The 17,518-nt window shown below is 36.7% G+C and overlaps 1 protein-coding gene across 1 annotated transcript in view; it reads left to right on the top strand.

Moving 5' to 3' along the window:
* The window catches only part of LOC150078077 (protein mothers against dpp-like), a 96,995-nt gene that overhangs the window by 1,662 nt on the left and 77,815 nt on the right, over positions 1–17,518 (top strand). Inside the window, exon 2 of the mRNA XM_090385162.1 lies at positions 8,339–8,632. Within this exon, the coding sequence (XP_090241288.1) occupies positions 8,402–8,632 (231 nt within the window). The 5' untranslated portion in view covers positions 8,339–8,401. The remainder of the gene's footprint in view (positions 1–8,338; positions 8,633–17,518) is intronic.

Genomic DNA, 17,518 nt, shown 5'->3' with positions numbered 1-17,518 from the left:
TGTCAACCTTTAATAACATCACCCTAGGGGTTGCTGTGTATATCCAGCTTTCCATATAGGCTATGGTAAGGTGCATTACTGATCCTAAGGTGCATCCTTTGACAGGATGCACCTTAGGATCAGATATGCCATTTTATAACATTAAAGTTGACATGAAAAAATCTAAAATTGTTCACCTTTTAATTCCATCCTTTATTTTCAATCTGTTATGAACACAATTGCAAATAATCCATTTTTAAGTGTATGTTTTTAATTATTTTTTTAAATAAAACTCTTTTCCATACTTTAGACTTTTTTTTTCCCCCCACATGTTACAAAATTCTACATATAGGCATTATCTTTGCTGTTGGTGAGTGAAATTGGAAATAAACTAAAATTGAACATCCCACGGGTGGCTTTTAGTTGAGAAATGTTAGCAACACCTGAAGCTGGTCAACACCTCCATTGAGAAACATATGGATCAAGGATGATAGTGGCTTGCTTTGGTAATTGAATGGGAAGGATGCAGCTAATTTTAAATTCTTGTTTTTAACATTATATAATTAATATGCTTAAATAAGCTTAAGCAAATGCTTTGTTTTTATTTTATTTATGGAAAGACCAACTTCTTCAATAGCAAACTAATGAAGATCAATTGGAAACAATAATTAAGGAATTAATAAATTGGCAAAGGTGTCACTTATATAGATTTTGTTTAAATTAGGGAAAAAACTCTGGTATACTTTATCCAGGAGTTCTCCCACCAGAGGGTTGATATAAATAAACAAATTCAAGTGAACAAGTGTTTATGGCAGTTTTACCAAATTTCTCCTCATTAGGTTCATTCTGAGTGTGTTTAGTGTAAGCTTCTTACTCATCCACTTTCTTTTGGAGTACATACTGACTACCAGTTGACACTTGTGCATATACAGTGTAGTCTTCTTTCTGTGCAAACCACAGTGACTGTACCACTGCCACATGTATCAGCAGTTAATAAGTGTTATGGCACTTTTCATTTAAAGTGTTTTATTATTTATCATGTGTCATATTAAAAATATTGAAACACTCAATGTCATACTCAGAACTGTGTGGGAAAAGAATACCGTGCATTAAAAAAAAAAAAGAGCATCAAGGTCAACATTACAGATATTGTTTATTGTGTAGATGCAATATTAAATAAATAAAATAAATTTTCTGTTTATGCACCAGGATGACCACATAAGGTGAGAAGAGTTTTACAAGAACATCATATTAGTGGGCATGTTGAACCACAGGCAACTCAAATGTGTATACAAATGTACCCCTAAATTTGTTTAGGTCACACCAGTTGCCCTTTGTTTAGGTGACCACCAGTTGCCCTTTTATAACAAACTGTATAGCTCATACATCTCTATTATATTAACTCCTGCATTTGTCATTTTATTGTGAAAAGTAGTTATCTCTTTCTTTTCAGAGTTGTTAGTTGGGTTGTCAGTACAAATCAGATAATTCCTCACAGCAGGAGATAATTACTTTTCTTTAACTCTTCTGCAGTGCATTATTGATAATAAAAGTATGACTTTTTTTTTTTTTTTTTTGAAATATGCATATATGAAACAGAGCCCATGTTATTTTTGCCAAAACCAAACATACTTGTTGATGGGTCTCTTTGGAAGAGGAACTTGGTTTTTTTTTTGTAGTGTAAGAGGTTGGTAGAAAGCCAGTTATTCATTGTTACATTCCTTATGGTTCACAGAATTGGATTTGAAATTGAAGCTGAGTTGCTTGCTGTGTAGATTCCTTTTGGTTTTACATATACAGTAACTTCCTAGCTTACAAACCTCTGATTACAAACATTTGATCTTACAAATGAAATTTTTGACACTTCAAATTCAATTTACAAATACAAAAACTTGATTTTATAAACTTTTGCTCCATTTCATTAAGTGCACGGTACATTTTCTTTTGAAAGCAAAATGAATGAGAATAAAATCTTTTTAACATTTATGTATTAGACATGTATTACAGTAGAGTTTTGTTTTGCTTAGCATTGTTACTACAAGGTCTTCATTTTCTGGTTGATATAGCATCAGTGCCTTTGTGAAATAAGGCCATGAAAATTTGCAAGGTCACAGATGATAATTTAAGTAATTATTCAGTGGACCCTGTTTGTTACATTCTTCCGTGCCTGGTAAACTCTCAAATCCAGCAATAGTGATGATTGTTTGCCGACTTTTACAAGAAACCTTATAAGTGCTTATTTATCATAGCACAATATATTATATAAATATACTACACATTACTTTTGTTATGATGTAGCAGCTGTGGTCCTGGGATGTGTGTATTTACACAAATTTGGACATTGCGGGAGCAAGCCTGTATGTTGGCACAAAAAGTGCACAGTCATTAATTGCTGTCTGTTATATCAGCTTTAATAAAAGTTACAGTGAAGTTGTAAACTCACCTGGCTTCAGCCACCCAAAGTATAATCCGACATTTATACTGGTTTTGGGCCTTGGGAATGTGCACAGCCTTTCTTAGCTGCTGATCTTCAATAAAATGGTTACAATGAAGTTGTAAACTGTTCTGGTCTCGGCTGTCCAAAGTTTAAATGGACATTTATTTATATAGAAAATGCAGGAAATAGCATTAGTAGAGGCATTTGATGCAAGAAAGCAAGCTTATGCAGCATCAGCCAAAAAAAAAAAAAAAAAAACCCAAAAAAATAGAGAAAGTAAATTGCAGTGTGTGCAATAAAAGGATGAATCAGCTAGTAGCTTTATTGCATTAGCCATTCTAATACCAATCAGCCTGTAACAAAGAAGTGAAAAAGCAATTTTTGGCACATATCCTCATATTTTTTTATTATATCTATGGGAAAATTGCTAGTGATGTATGAATTTCTTCTCAGGAATGCACATTGTTTGTAAGTCGGTTATATGATATTGTAAGTCATATGTAGTTGTATATAGACAATACTAGGTGATAGATGAATCTCATCAACCGGTGCAGTACCATCACTTTGTTTATTGGAGGCTTGAATAACTATACACCTACATATGAAATATAATTTTTGAGTGTGCACCAGTAAATGCAAATATTTTAGGACTATGCTTAGTAAGTTTATCTTGTGCTATGTGAAAGGTAAATATCCTTTTGTGTGCCCTGAAAGGATATTTATCCCAAAAACAAACAAACTGCTTATCAGCTGTTGTACATTCTCCAGTAATGTAATTTCTCTGACAGTTTTTATAAATTTATCATTGGCTCCAATTTCAAAAAACTGAAATTGGAGTCAATCAATCAAGCTACAGTTCTTCAGATCTGCCAAAATTTTATAAAATGTAGGCAACATAGCAAAATTTTAAAACTTCTTTTGGAGATTGTTGATTGATGTAGATCTGATTCATATATGTTAGATGCCCATAGATAATCTATATTCAAATGACCAGATTTTTTTACATCTGCTAGATATGAAGGATTGATTGATCAGAATTTCATCAGTGTTTGTTTTGGAACAAACACTGACAAACTGAACAAACAAACGGAACAGCACCTATTATACTGGAAGTGGCCACCCAGGTGTGAAACGACATAAGCAGTAGCCGAGATGTGTGTCTACACCACACAGAGAAATGCCACCTCTCTATGTTACTAGGCAATACTAGGTGGTTGATGAATCTCATCAACCAGTGCAGTACCACCACTTTGTTTATTGAAGGCTTGAAGTGGTGAAACCCATGTTTAGTCTCCAGAGCAGCAAAGTTCTGGCAACCCCCCCCCCCCCCATCACTTCCATCATGCAGTATGATTGATGTCCTTCAAGGTTATGATGGGCATCATGGTGAGATCCAATCTTCCTTAGATTTTGAAGGTATAGCTCTAAAACTGTGTTTGCAGCCCAGCTGCTGTATGATCCACCAGTCCAAACCTTTTGATAACTCTCTGGAAGGCATCTAGAAAAAATAGTGCATAGTCTTGTTGCCTCTACTCTGCCAGATAGTAAACCCCTCTGGAGAGAGACCGAGTAGTGGATATGCAGGGAACATTGTGAAGGACACATTATATCAAGGAGCTGAGTATATTCTCCTGTGTATGTATGCCATATCCAAAAATTTCATTACTTCTTACAACATGTTCCCCCTACTTTTCCTTTACTACTGCATACATCACGAATAGGCAAACTAATAAAACAAACTTATCTGTGAAAAGATCTAAACCTCTCAAGCACTTCCTCATTCATTTCATAAACGAATGTAGTCTCATTTCCAATCTCAGTGATGTCCATTTCCACATTCAGTTTGCCAAGCCCACTTTTTCTGACAGAATCCCAGTAAACAGTTGCCTCAAACATTGCCCATCTCAGTTTTCCTAATTATCGCTGTATAGTACCTTTTGGTTCAAAGTTGTTAATTATGCATATGTCTACTCTGATATTCCCTCCCAGAGGCTCAATTTGGAAAATCCTATTTTCAGTCTTCTCTGGTTTAAAATCTCTCCCTATCCTATTCTGTCAAATTCATCTGTTGCCTCTATCGTTCCCCTGACTCCACTAATCACTTGGAATCCTTTGAATTTTCTTTCTTTGAAACTCAGTTTTCTCCATTCCAACTTTCCTAACAGTGAGATAATTTTCCTTTGTGATTTTAATGTTCACAGCTCCAAATGGCTTCCAGTTTCTAGTCACATGAATCCAGCTGTCCAAAATGACGAGGCTTTTTCAGTTACTAATGACAACACACAAATTGTTCATATACCTACCAGAATACCCAACAATTCTAATCACACAGCCAATACTTGATCTTTTTCTAGCAACCAACCTAGCCTTTCTCTAATGGCCCTTCTCAGCCTTGTGTTGTTTGCATTACAAGAATACAAAATGGAATTATCTCTGAGATTTATATTCTTCTTTTCCTTGGTTGGATTACTATTTTAAAGCTTCTGATGTCAATGTTTGCTCAGGGCATATCAGTGAGATTATTCTTGTAGGAATGAAATCCTTTATTCCACACTACACCTTAAAAACATATATTTTGTATAAACCTTAGTTTTCAAATAAATGTGTTAAGACTCTTCAAGATAAGAATTTTGCAATATGCAGCATTCTTATCATGAACATCTCTGTCAGTATTGATCTGCTCGCGAAATATTGCAGATCAATATTGACATACCCATCTTTGGACAAATTCAGTGGAACGGTTTGGAAACTCAGGCAGTTTGCTCTTGACATTTCAAATTCTTTTGACCGTGTTTGGCATAAAAGCACTTTTAAGTAAATTTTCATCTTATAATGACTAATTTTACAGCTGAAAGCTTGAAGTACTGTTGATTATCTATTAAGATTCTTAGCAATGCTTATTATCTTAGTACTCACCTCTACATCTGTATTTGTTAGGGTTAAATTTGCATAAAGGAAAGTAAAGAGAGTAAAAGTTTTCAATTATATTAATAGATTAATTAATTTAAAAACATGTCTCTAGGAAGAGGAAGTGCACCACCTTTTTCCTGGTTGTCATTTATAAAATTATGTGAAGAAGATTTGTGTGTTGAAAAACCAAGGACTGGACAAGAAGCTTTCGATGTCATCGTCATCAGTTGGTGAATGACATGAGTTGTGGGTGTTGATTTATAGTATCTATGATACAATAAATCAACACCACAACTCATGTCATTCACCAACTGATGACGATGATGACATCGAAAGCTTCTCGTCCAGCTCTTGGTTTTTCAACACGCAAATCTTCATATAATTTTATAAATGACAACCAGGAAAAGGTGGTACACTTCCTCTTCCTAGAATAATGTTTTTAAATTAATTACTCTATTAATATAATTGAAAACTTTTACTTTTACTCTCTTTACTTTCTTTTATGTAAATTTAACCCTAACCAATACAGATCTAGAGGTGAGTACTAAGATAATAAGCCTTGCTAAGAATCTTAATTTTCATCTTATGGATTACCAACTGATTCCCAAGTAATCAATACTTTGGAATCCAGTTTTCTCTTTGAATGCTCACCTGCAGGTGAGCATCAAAGAGAACCATCACTGAGTGTTGGTAGATGGCTCTCTAACTTCTAACTGCTCTACTAATGCTGGTTCCCCAAGGTTCAGTTCTTTCTCCCACTCTTTTCCTCTTGTATATTAATGGCCTTCTTCTATTGACCAAAATCATATCCATAGTTTTTCTGATGATAGCACATTGCATTCCACCTTCTAATTTGAGAAACCTTGCCTTGCACAAACAGCCTTAACTTGAATATCCACTACCAATTCCTTAAATGCTGATCTCCAGGTAATTCTCCACCCGGCAAAGATAACTTAGTTGATTTCAATACTTCTAAAACTCAATCCTGTCATATCTCACAAAAAAGGATTCTTCTACTCCTGTGCTTATCTTTGATGACACTCAGATTTCTAGACAAGATCACATATCTCTATTAGGGATTACCCTGACTTCTAATCTCTCTTGGTATAAGCATCACAAATATTGCTTCCTCTGCATCTAAAAAACCAGGTTTTCTCTTTTGCTCTCGGCATTTCTTCCAAACAACTGTTCGCTCTGTATAAATCTCAAATCTGCCTTACCGTGAAATATTGTTTCTACATCTCAAGTGATGCCCCTAAAACCTTTCTCAAGCTTCTACTCTATTAAAATGAGGGTAATTAGGTTAATTAATGACCCATCTCTAACAAAGTCTCTCCAATCTTTGTCTCATAGATGTTTTCTTCTGCATGCCTTTTCTATAGACACTTCCATGGGAACTGTTCTTCTGAATTGGCTTCTATAATTCTTGCTCTCTCTCTTCCAAACCAGTCCAAACATGTGCTTCAACCAGTCGCCATCCTTTTACTGTCTGGCTTGAAACTCACAGAACCAACTTTTCTTCTTCATTTATTCCTTCAACTGCCATTTTCTGGGATAGCCTCCCTTTGCACATATTGCCTGAAAATTACAATCTACAGAAATTAAAGTCTAATATCAACAAGTATCTTCTTTCACCTCCCCAACTTTCAATTCACGCTCTGTGCTAAGTACTATAGGTTCTAATACCTTTCGTGGTTGGGGTTTCCATTATAAAAAAAAAAAAAAAAGGTATTCCATAATAATTTTTAACTGTTTTGAAATTACTCCAGATTTCACATGAGGTAAAGGCATTGTTTATCTGTAATCATTTAACTTAGCCAAAATAATATGAACCCTTGGTATGAGTTTTGATCTAGCTCTTTTCCTGGTACCATTTACATCCATATTAAGATAAGAAGAGATATCTCAACATATGGAACATTGTTCTCATTGGAATCATCATCAATTTGAGACATATTCATCACTAATATATAACTCATCATTTTCACTAATGCTTACTTATATAACTCATCATTTTCACTAATGCTTACTTATAATTTCATCAATAAAACAAGCAGTTTGAAATACTTTCTTTCTGTATTTCAATTTCTGTGTTTGGTAAACAGGCTGAAACTTTTCCAAATTTTCAAACTAATTCTAAACAGCAATATTTAATATCACTAAAGAATCAGTAAGTGAATGTCATAAATTATACATGTCATTTTGCAATAAGATAATTTATTATGTTTTTAAAAAAGCATGAGAAATCCCCATCACCAATTGAATTTAAGGAGAAACGTTGAACACTATAGGTTAGTTTTGCAGCAAGCGAGAGTAACTTTTACGAAACATTGAGAGGAGAATTAGACCACATTAACATCTGGGATTCCATCAGCATGTTAAAGTTCTGCAAGCCTACCTCCAGAATTCTCCAAGTTAACCTCCCAGATCGACTACTGAAATTTGATCATTACTTACAAAACTATGAAGTGAGGTTAATCAGTACTTGAGAATCACAGTAACCCTGATTTGTTGTACAGTCCAAGAATGTAGACAGATTCATTCGAGAAAAATGTGCTCGTGTAAAATTTAATTGTTTTCTATAAACATCCATTATTAATCATGTTAATTTCAGCTCCCCCCCCCCCCATAAAGACCCCGCTAGTCTCTGTACTGAGGTCTTCCAGTTGATCCAGTGTAACCAGCTTGGGATTGTTAAATTTATTAATAATAAATTACATTTAATATTAGAGTTTCTTATTATTTAATTCAATTTCTTATTCATTGTTCATTAGAGTTTCTTATAAATCTAATATGGATCCAACTAGTAATGACCCTCTTATCCTTTTCTCATTTATCCAACCCTTTTGTGAAATTAAAAAAAAATTATTTCCATTTATAATAATTTGTCAAATTTTGCATATGTCTTATGAGTAACTTATTATCCTATTTAAAAAAGAGAATGAAAGAATATATTAAAATTTTGTATCATCTAATGAAATTGCAATGATAAGTTCCCCTTTCTTTTTTTAGTAATCAAAGGATGGATGTGTAAATATTATAAGAAGAAGAAAAAGAAGAAGCATAAGAAGTGATATGTCATCTTTAAATAGTTTGTTTTCTTTCACAAGTCCAGCTGTAAAAAAACTGTTAGGATGGAAACAGGGAGATGAAGAAGAAAAATGGGCTGAAAAAGCTGTAGACTCATTAGTAAAAAAACTAAAGAAAAAGAAAGGATCAATAGAAGAGTTGGAAAAAGCACTAAGTTGTCCTGGACAGCCTAGTAAATGTGTAACTATTCCAAGATCACTTGATGGCAGATTACAGGTAAGCCATACCATATTTTTAGTATTGTTAGTTTCTCATCATTTGAGGCTGAATAATAAAAAGTTGGGAGACAGGGACTTAGAGATAATGGGTTATTTGCATTACTATGATTCAAAATAGTTAGTTCTTTCTATTTCTTCTTCTCCAAATTTTGTCTATTCTAGGAGAACATTTTCACTCTATTCATATTAGCCCTGCCATTTGCAAGGTTATTTCAGACTCCTATCAAAGTTTTTTTGCATATTGGAGAGATGAGTAATAGAAAAAACCAGCGTGTACCCTGTACTCGCGAAATATGTTTTTTTTTTTATGTGAAAATATCCTTACATACACTTGAGATTATATTTTCAACACTTTTCACAATTTGATAGTAGGATGAAAGAAAATCAAAACCGTTTAAATTTTTAAAATCGAACAGCTAGAACCGAAGTTATGAACAATGTAACATTTTGTGCTCATGCCCCCTACTTACTCTACTGAATCAACGTTAGTGACTGAATTAGCGTCATTAGTATCATTTAGGAAGTGACGTCATTTCCGTCTCGCATTTTCGTTACCAACATGGATATTTTTTTATTTAAGACAACTTCCTAGGCCGAAGCCTATCTGTGGTTATGGTCAAAATATTAACTGATTACAGAGCTTCAAGTTTAATTTGGTTAATATAAAAGCATTAATATAACACAAAACAATACACAATTTAAACAAACAAATATTTCAGCCACTTAGCCTCTAAGTAAAATCAGTTCTTAAAGATTCTCCTTCCATCAATCTTAGTGAGAAGAGTTAATTCCACTACCTACTTGAATCGAGGTACATCTAAAAACAGCTGCAACATAATTATTAAAATAAGTAAATAGCTGTCTATCTGTGAACATGATCCAAAGTCTCTCTCTCACAAGAGTGCCTACAGACAACTCCAAATTCATTCTTAAATCAAGATATTGATTGCAATCTAACATAACATGTTCTGCACTCTCATTTTCACCACAACTGCAGGTAACTTGGTCCAAGAGTCCAAACTGAAAAAGCCTATAAGCATTAGCATTAGTAGAGGCATATGATGCAAGAAAGCAAGCTTATGCAGCATCAGCCAAAAAAAAAAAACACTTCCACTTCACCCCTCCGTTCAAAATACCTGTCCAGCTGAGCCTTAAATTTATTTAGGCTATCAACTTCCACAACAAGGGATGGAAGTCTGTTCCACCAACCAACTACCCGCTGGCTAAAGGCAAATTTCCGCACATCTATCCTACCTCTGTCTTTCCTCAATCTGAATTTATGCCCTCTCAGGTGATTATTCTGAGCAAGAGGAAGAATCCCATTGGCATTGAGCATGCTCAAACCATTCAAGGCTTTATACACCTCAATCAGATCACCTCGCCGGTGCCTAGTCTCCAGACACTGTAATTTGCAAAACTTAATCCTTTCTTCGTAAGAGCACCCCTTTCTTCCATTCACTAATCTTGTTGCCCTTCTCTGTACTCGTTCCAGCAGCTCTACATCCTTCTTGAAATGAGGCCTCCAGACCTGTATACAGTACTCAAGGTGTGGCCTGACCATTGCCTTATACAAGGGAATAATCACCTCCTTAACCCTGCTAGAAAAATTCCTGTATATCATTGACAAGACACCATGAGCTACTCTTGCAGACTGTCGGCACTGCTCAGAGAACTTCATATCTGCCTGCACAATTACCCCCAGGTCCTTTTCATTCTCTACCACTGTCAGTGTAGTACCACAGAGTTGATACGTTGCTCTGGGGTTGCTGTTTCCCATATGTAGTACTTTACATTTGTCAATGTTAAACTTCAGTTACCACCTCTCAGCCCATCTGCTCAACCTTTCCAGATCCTGTTGCAGCAGCATAAGATAGACCATGGCCTGTTATTAAAAAGGTAGCATTTGACCCAAACTGCAACCAAGTTCTTTTCCGAGTATCTATGACCTGGATTTGGCGCATTATAGCCTTAGTTGCTAATGCACCAATAAAATACAAATCAAATCTTCCGAGTATCTACTATATCCACATTTGGAAAGAACATATAGGTTTGCCTACCTTTTTCAGATTCTTGCCAGTTTATTTGCCACTTAACTATTAGCTGCTCACATATTCATTTTTTCTCTTGCTTTATATCAGCTCTGGTGTAAAGCCTTCCTTCATCTGGCCCATAATGGTTTTCTTTATATTCTTTTTTGTATACTACATAAATCCAGACAGTAAAACTTTATACTGAACTGGCAGCCTACCAGATATAATTTGCAAGGCCTCTGTTGAGACGGTTTGGCAAGCATGAGTAATACTAAGCAGGGCAAATCTTTGTTCCTGTAATAAATACTTATTAATAACTACCTTATCAGTTCGATGCACCCATACTCTGGAGGCGTAAGTTATGATCGAGACAAATAGGCACTCATAAAGTAAATTTAGGGCGCGGCCTTTAATGCCCCAGTCCCTTCTTACAACCTACCGTAGCTTGGCATAAAGTGTCCTAATTTTTGTCTTTAAATATTTTGCATGTTCCGTGAAGAACAATCATTCTTCAAGAATTAGGCCTAAGTATTTTATCACTCTAACATACCGAACTGAATTGCCCAGCAGCCTCACAGTTGGTGCTCTGTTCATACTTAAACAGCTTTTCAGTAACATCTGGACTGTCTTGTCCCAAGATATCTGCAGCTTATAGAGTCTGTCCAATTTTCCAATTCTGTTAGAATTTCTTCAGATCTTTTCTCTAATACAGAACGAGAATTTTCAAATACTAAAATTGCTAAATCATCAGCATATGCAATCTGTTTTATTCCTTCTTTCTCCTGAAGTAAGAACTCATCAAGGACTTATGTTCCATGCAAAGGGACTGATAACCGAGCCCTGAGGACAAACTCTTTGTACCACTTCCTCAACTTTTGTATACATAGTTTCTATACTCACTTTCCTATTATTAAAATAGTCTCTAAATACTTTATATAACATAACAGAGCATTCTGTTGCTCTTATACGAGCAAGGATGCCATCCCACCACAACCTGTCAAAGGCACCCTTGAAATCTATAAAAATTACTAGCACATACCGATCCCCACAGGCCTCCACTGTCTGAATCAAGCTATATACGGCGTCCTCTGTTCCATAACCTTCTTATAACTAATCATTAAGCAATTGATACACAATCATTCATAAGTCTTTCCCAGTACAGATAGCAGAGTAATGGGGCAATATGAATCAGTTTAATTTAAAAGTTTGTAAACTCCTTTATCCTGTCTATCCTTTCTGTACACATTGTACTCCCCAAATTCCAATTCTACATTCCTTATATCTGTGTGACACTGTCTCTGATATCTGAACAATATCTGCCTGTGATGTTTTGATCAACACATCAAATTTATTTACCAAACTCCTAGCATTGGTGTGCACACAAGTATACATACACCTGTTCTTATTCTTAGCTACCCTAACACAGCTCATGTATTTACTTGTTCCGCGATGACTCCCAGCAGTCTCTGAAATCCTCCGCACCTTCTTTTCCAGGCTGCTGCTCATTCCAATAGAAGCAGTGCAAGAATCACTTTCAACTCTGCCAGCACCTATTGTTAAGTTATTAGTCTGTGTATCCCCCAAAGCTAGCAGTTTTCTGACCCACCTAACACTGCCTAGATAGCATCAGCAAATATTCTTGCACCCTTTCTATTTAAGTGTATCCCATCTCTGTAGAAGCAGTCTCTCCTGTTAACACAGACCAGGCTGAAAAAAATTCTACCCCATGAGCCTTACACAATCTCTCTAGGGCTGAATTGATTCACAAGGCTCTCAAAGCTATATTCACAAAGCTATATACGGCGTCCTCTGTTCCATAACCTTCGTATTATAACTAATCATTAAGAAATTGAAACATAATCATAAGCCTTTCTCAGTACAGATAGCAGAGTAATGGGGCAATATGAATCAGTTTAATTTAAAAGTTTGTCAACTCCTTTATCCTCTCTATCCTTTCTGTACACATTGTACTCCCAACTCATGGCTTTCTTTCAACATTGACCTGTATTTGTTAAGTAATTCCAACTTTCTCCTACTCTTAATATCATTAGTGCCAAATGTACAACAATGTCACCTTTTGTGTCCTTAAAAGATGATATCTGCTCAACATCATCAACTTTTGCCCCTGGCAGACATACTCTGGTCCTGTTCCACCTATCCTTTTTGCACAGTATATTCCCCATTTCCCTCACAATAGAAGCAGTCCCTGACAACATCTAGTTCCTGTGGGACCAGCACATTTTGCCTTGGAGATTGCCACTGTGTTGACTGATGTTCAAAGTGCAAGCTGTGGCGTTGATGTGGGCAGCTGAGAGTTTGCAACCCTCAATTTAAATCTTTCGAGAGCATCTACCCTGTTCCTCAAGCTCTGTATAATAATTATAATATAATAAAATAAAATAAATAAATAATAAACAAAAAGAAAGTAGACAACCTATGCATTTCCCTGCTCTCATAGGTAACGATTCAGCTGACCTTTAAATTTACCCAAACTGTCAGCCTCAATCACCCATGTAGGTAATTTATTCCAGTCATTTATAACTCGCTGGCTAAAATAAAACTTCCTGCAATCCAGTCTAAACATCTCTCTCCCTCTAACTTGAATTTATAGTCCCTAGTTCTAGAATCATTTATAATTGTGAAAATTTCATCCTCATCTATTTTACTTTTGCCTCTCAGAGCCTTAAACACCTCAATCAAGTCTCCCCTAAGGTGTCTAGTTTCAAGCCGTGCAACTCACATATTTGAAATCTTTCCTCATATTGTATGCTCATACCTACATTTATAACAGTTTTGTCTGTATTATTGATTTTTCCAACACATTCTTGAATGTGTGATCTTCAGAGGTTTGATCCACTCTGTGTATTAGATGGGTATTCTAAGCTTGTTTGTTTGTTATTTGGTTTTTAGGAGCATTAGCAACTAAAGCCATATTGCTCCGGGATATGCGGTGGTCATTCCCTGACCTTTCCGCATCCTCCGTATTTGGTGGTGATGGGCTCGAACCCCGGTCTAATCAAGAAGCGTGTGCTACGCACTGCTGCTCCTTCCCACCTGGTTACGGAGGTTCTAAGGTTGTATGAATTTGTGGGTAGGAAAAACCTGACCCCAAGAGAAACACCCCTTGGGGTCAGGCTTTGAATGAATGAATGAATTAGTGAAAAAAAAAAGTCCTTATAGAGAATCCTTCCATTGTTCCAGTTTGTAACAAGAACTGAGGTTGAACCATTTTTCAAACAGCCATGAGAAACCAAATCACTATATTCTTATGCAGGGTTTGGTGAAACTTGTGTCACTGCCATCTAAAACTCTAATGTGTTAATGTGTGCAGAGTGTTACCTTTCAGACGTATTAGTGAATAATAATAAAAAGCAAAAAAACACTGAATTTTACATGCAAACTAAGATTGTTTTGTTTCTGTGCATCTGCCATACTATCAGTTCATTCCTCCAATCAAACTTAATATCCAGTGCTTCAGCTACAATATACAGGTAAATGGATAGCCTATGTGATATGTATGGGGAAAAAAAAATTGCCAGATTTCTAATGATTTGATTTGAATGAAATTTGGAAGGCTCGCCAAAATGTTCTAAAAGAGCTAAATATAAAATTTTGTGAAAATTTGGCCACGTGGAGGAGAATTATTACATACAGATGAATGGACAAAGAAATAATTATTGCCAGATTTCTCTTGCTCCAATTTTAATGAAATTTGGAGTAGGCCAACAAATTTAAAAGAGCCAAATGTAAAATTTTATGAAAATCCATTCACTAGAAGTCTAGTTATTACGTGCATACAGATGGACATGGCAACGAGAATAGGCATTTTATGCATACGCCGATGAGCCAAAACATTATGACCACCTACTTAATATAATGCTGGTCCTCCACGTGCAACCAAAACAGCTTGTACCTGGTGAGGCATGGATGCTACAAGATTTCTAAATGTGTTTTATCGTATCCAGTACCAACTTGCAACCAGCAGATCCTTTTAACTCCTGTAAGGTGCATGGTCGAGACACCACAGATCGGAGTTGCTGTTCCAACACAGACTACAGATGCTTGATGGGATTGATGTCTGGGGAATTTGGAGGCCAGGGCAATACCTGGAAGTCTTCCTCATGTGTGGGCGGTGTGGCATGGCACATTATCCTGCTGAAAGACAGCCCCTCCAGAGGGGAAGACCGTTGCCATGAAAGGTTGCACCTGGTCAGCAGTGATGTTTAGGTAGGTGGTAAACGACGTCAGAGTGCTCGGCACATGGATGATTGGACCCAGGGTATCCCAGCAGAACATCGCCCAAAGCATGACACCGCTGGCACTGGCTTGTTTTCGTCCCACGGTGCATCCAGGCGCCATCCCTTCCCCAGGTAAATGATGCACACGTACCCGGGTGTCCACATGGTGCAACAGGAAACGCGATTCATCGAACCAGGTGACCTTCCAATCACTCAAGGTCCAGTTTAGATACTCGGGTGCCCATTGTGGGCGCTGTCGCCGATGAACTGTGATTAGCTGGGCACTTGGAGCAGCCTGCAGCTACGCAGCTCCATTTTCATCAGGGTTCGGTGTACTATGTGTTGTGACACATTACTCCCATCACCAACATTCCAGTTACCGGCAAGTTGCGCCACAGTCACCCTTCTGTTGCCACATACTATCTGGGAGAGCCTTCGCTCACCTCGAGCATCGACGAGCCATGGTCGTTCAACACCTCGCCAGCGATTCGTGGATTTTCCCTCCTCGTACCACTTTCAGTAGGTACTAACCACGGCTGACCTTGAGCATCCCACAAGCCATGCCATTTCGGATATGCTCTGACCCATTCAGTTGTCTGGCCATTACAATTTGGCCTTTGTCGAACTCGTTTAAGTCCGCTGCTTTTCCCATCTGAAGAACAAGAGTAACACTGATTAATGAAGATCAGTATCAGGTGTTTTATATACAGTGTCCTGACAGTGTGTAGCTCACCTGCTACAGTGTGTAGCAGGTGAGCTACACACTGTAGCTCACCTGCAGTTGCTTCGATTTGCATAACGACTCGCTGGTCATAATGTGGTCATAGATATCGGTGTATATCTAATGCACCTAAAAATTGGTCAGACAAGTGAGTGAACATATTAGTATTAATTAATACTAATATGTTCACTTTCTTTATAGTTTGCTTGTGCTAAAAAGCTCTGATTTCTTTCTTAAATGCCATTTACTGTTTATTTTAATAAATAAGTAACTTAAAACTAAGACATTTCACCTGCAACTTTTTGTTTCTTCTTTGCAATTGCCAACTGAAAAATGCAGTTAAGGCTCTTCACAAAGTGCATTAGAAAAGGTGTGATGCCTAAGCAGTGGAATAATGCAATCATAGTTTTGCTGCATATGAAAGGAGATAAATCAGAAATTGGAAATTATAGACCAATTAGCTTGTTATCCCATATCTACAAGTTGTTCACAAGGGTCATTACTAACAGATTAGAAAGAATACTTGATGAGAATCAACCGAAAGAGCAAGCTGGCTTTAGGACAGGATTCTCAACTATGGATCACCTTCACGTAATATCACAGCTAATGGAGAAAGCAAATGAATATAAAACACCATTATGCCTAGCATTTGTGGATTATGAAAAGGCATTTGACTCCATACAGCATAAGGCAATGTTTCGGGCACTGGAAAGACAAGGCATAGATACTCCATATATTATGATTTTGAAGAAAATATATGAGAGTGCTACATCCTTTATTAGACTAGACAAAGACAGTAGCAAATTTAAAATCGAGAAAGGAGTTCGACAAGGAGACACAATATCTCCGAAGCTGTTTACTGCTGCCCTTGAGGAAGCTTTCAGAAGATTAGACTGGTCGCAGAAAGGAGTCAATGTGAACGGAGAGTACCTAAACCATTTACGATTTGCAGATGACATTGTGGTCATAAGCCACGATCCCAAAGAATTAGAGGAAAATCTTAATCAGTTATGCACAGTTAGTAAGGATTTTGGACTAAAGATGAATATGGCTAAAACAAAAGTAATGATGAACAAGTATGCCACGGAAAGGGAAATAATGATTGAAGGAGCAGTAATTGAAAAGGTGGAGTCATATACTTATCTGGGACAAGTTATTAGCTGTAATAATGATAAATGGCTGGAAGTCAAGAGAAGAATAAATTTTGGATGGATAGCATTCAGGAAATATAGTCACATACTGAAGAGCAATATCCCAGTTTGTCTGAAACGTAAAATAATGAATCAATGTATACTCCCCACCATGACTTATGGAAGTGAAACTTGGGCACTCACCAAAAGAATGGAAGAGAAGCTAAGAACTACACAGCGAAGAATGGAACGAATTATATTGGGAATCAGACTGTTAGATAAGAAGAGAAACACATGGATTAGGCAGCAAACTCAAGTAAAGGACATTCTTATCAAAACTAAAGAACTAAAATGGTCTTGGGCAGGACACATAGCTCGAAGACATGATGACAGATGGACTAAGAAAATAACAGAATGGTACCCAAGAGGAGCTAGAAGAAAACCTGGAAGACAAAGGCGGAGGTGGATAGATGAAATTCATGAGTTTTTGAGTAGTAAATGGATGGCCAGTGCTCAAAACAGAAGGAACTGGAAAGTTGCTGGAGAGGCCTTCATCCTGCAGTGGATTGAAAATGGCTGATGATGATGATGATGATGATGTATCCCTACCACATCATTTATAGTGAGGTGATTAACTGTGATAGCCCCAGCCACCTATTAATTTCCCTCAAATAATATAAACATGAATGAGGGAGTTCTTAGTTGACTACCCTTTACAGTGATCCATTTGTGATGGTTTTACAGGTTTCATCATATACATGCAAA

This window comes from Mastigoproctus giganteus, chromosome 11, assembly GCF_048544385.1.
Source record: "Mastigoproctus giganteus isolate SK-2022 chromosome 11, ASM4854438v1, whole genome shotgun sequence".
In the NCBI taxonomy this organism is placed as follows: Eukaryota; Metazoa; Arthropoda; class Arachnida; order Uropygi; family Thelyphonidae; genus Mastigoproctus; species Mastigoproctus giganteus.
The sequence above is the reverse complement of the archived record's forward strand: the minus strand, read 5'-3'. Positions and strand labels throughout refer to the sequence as shown.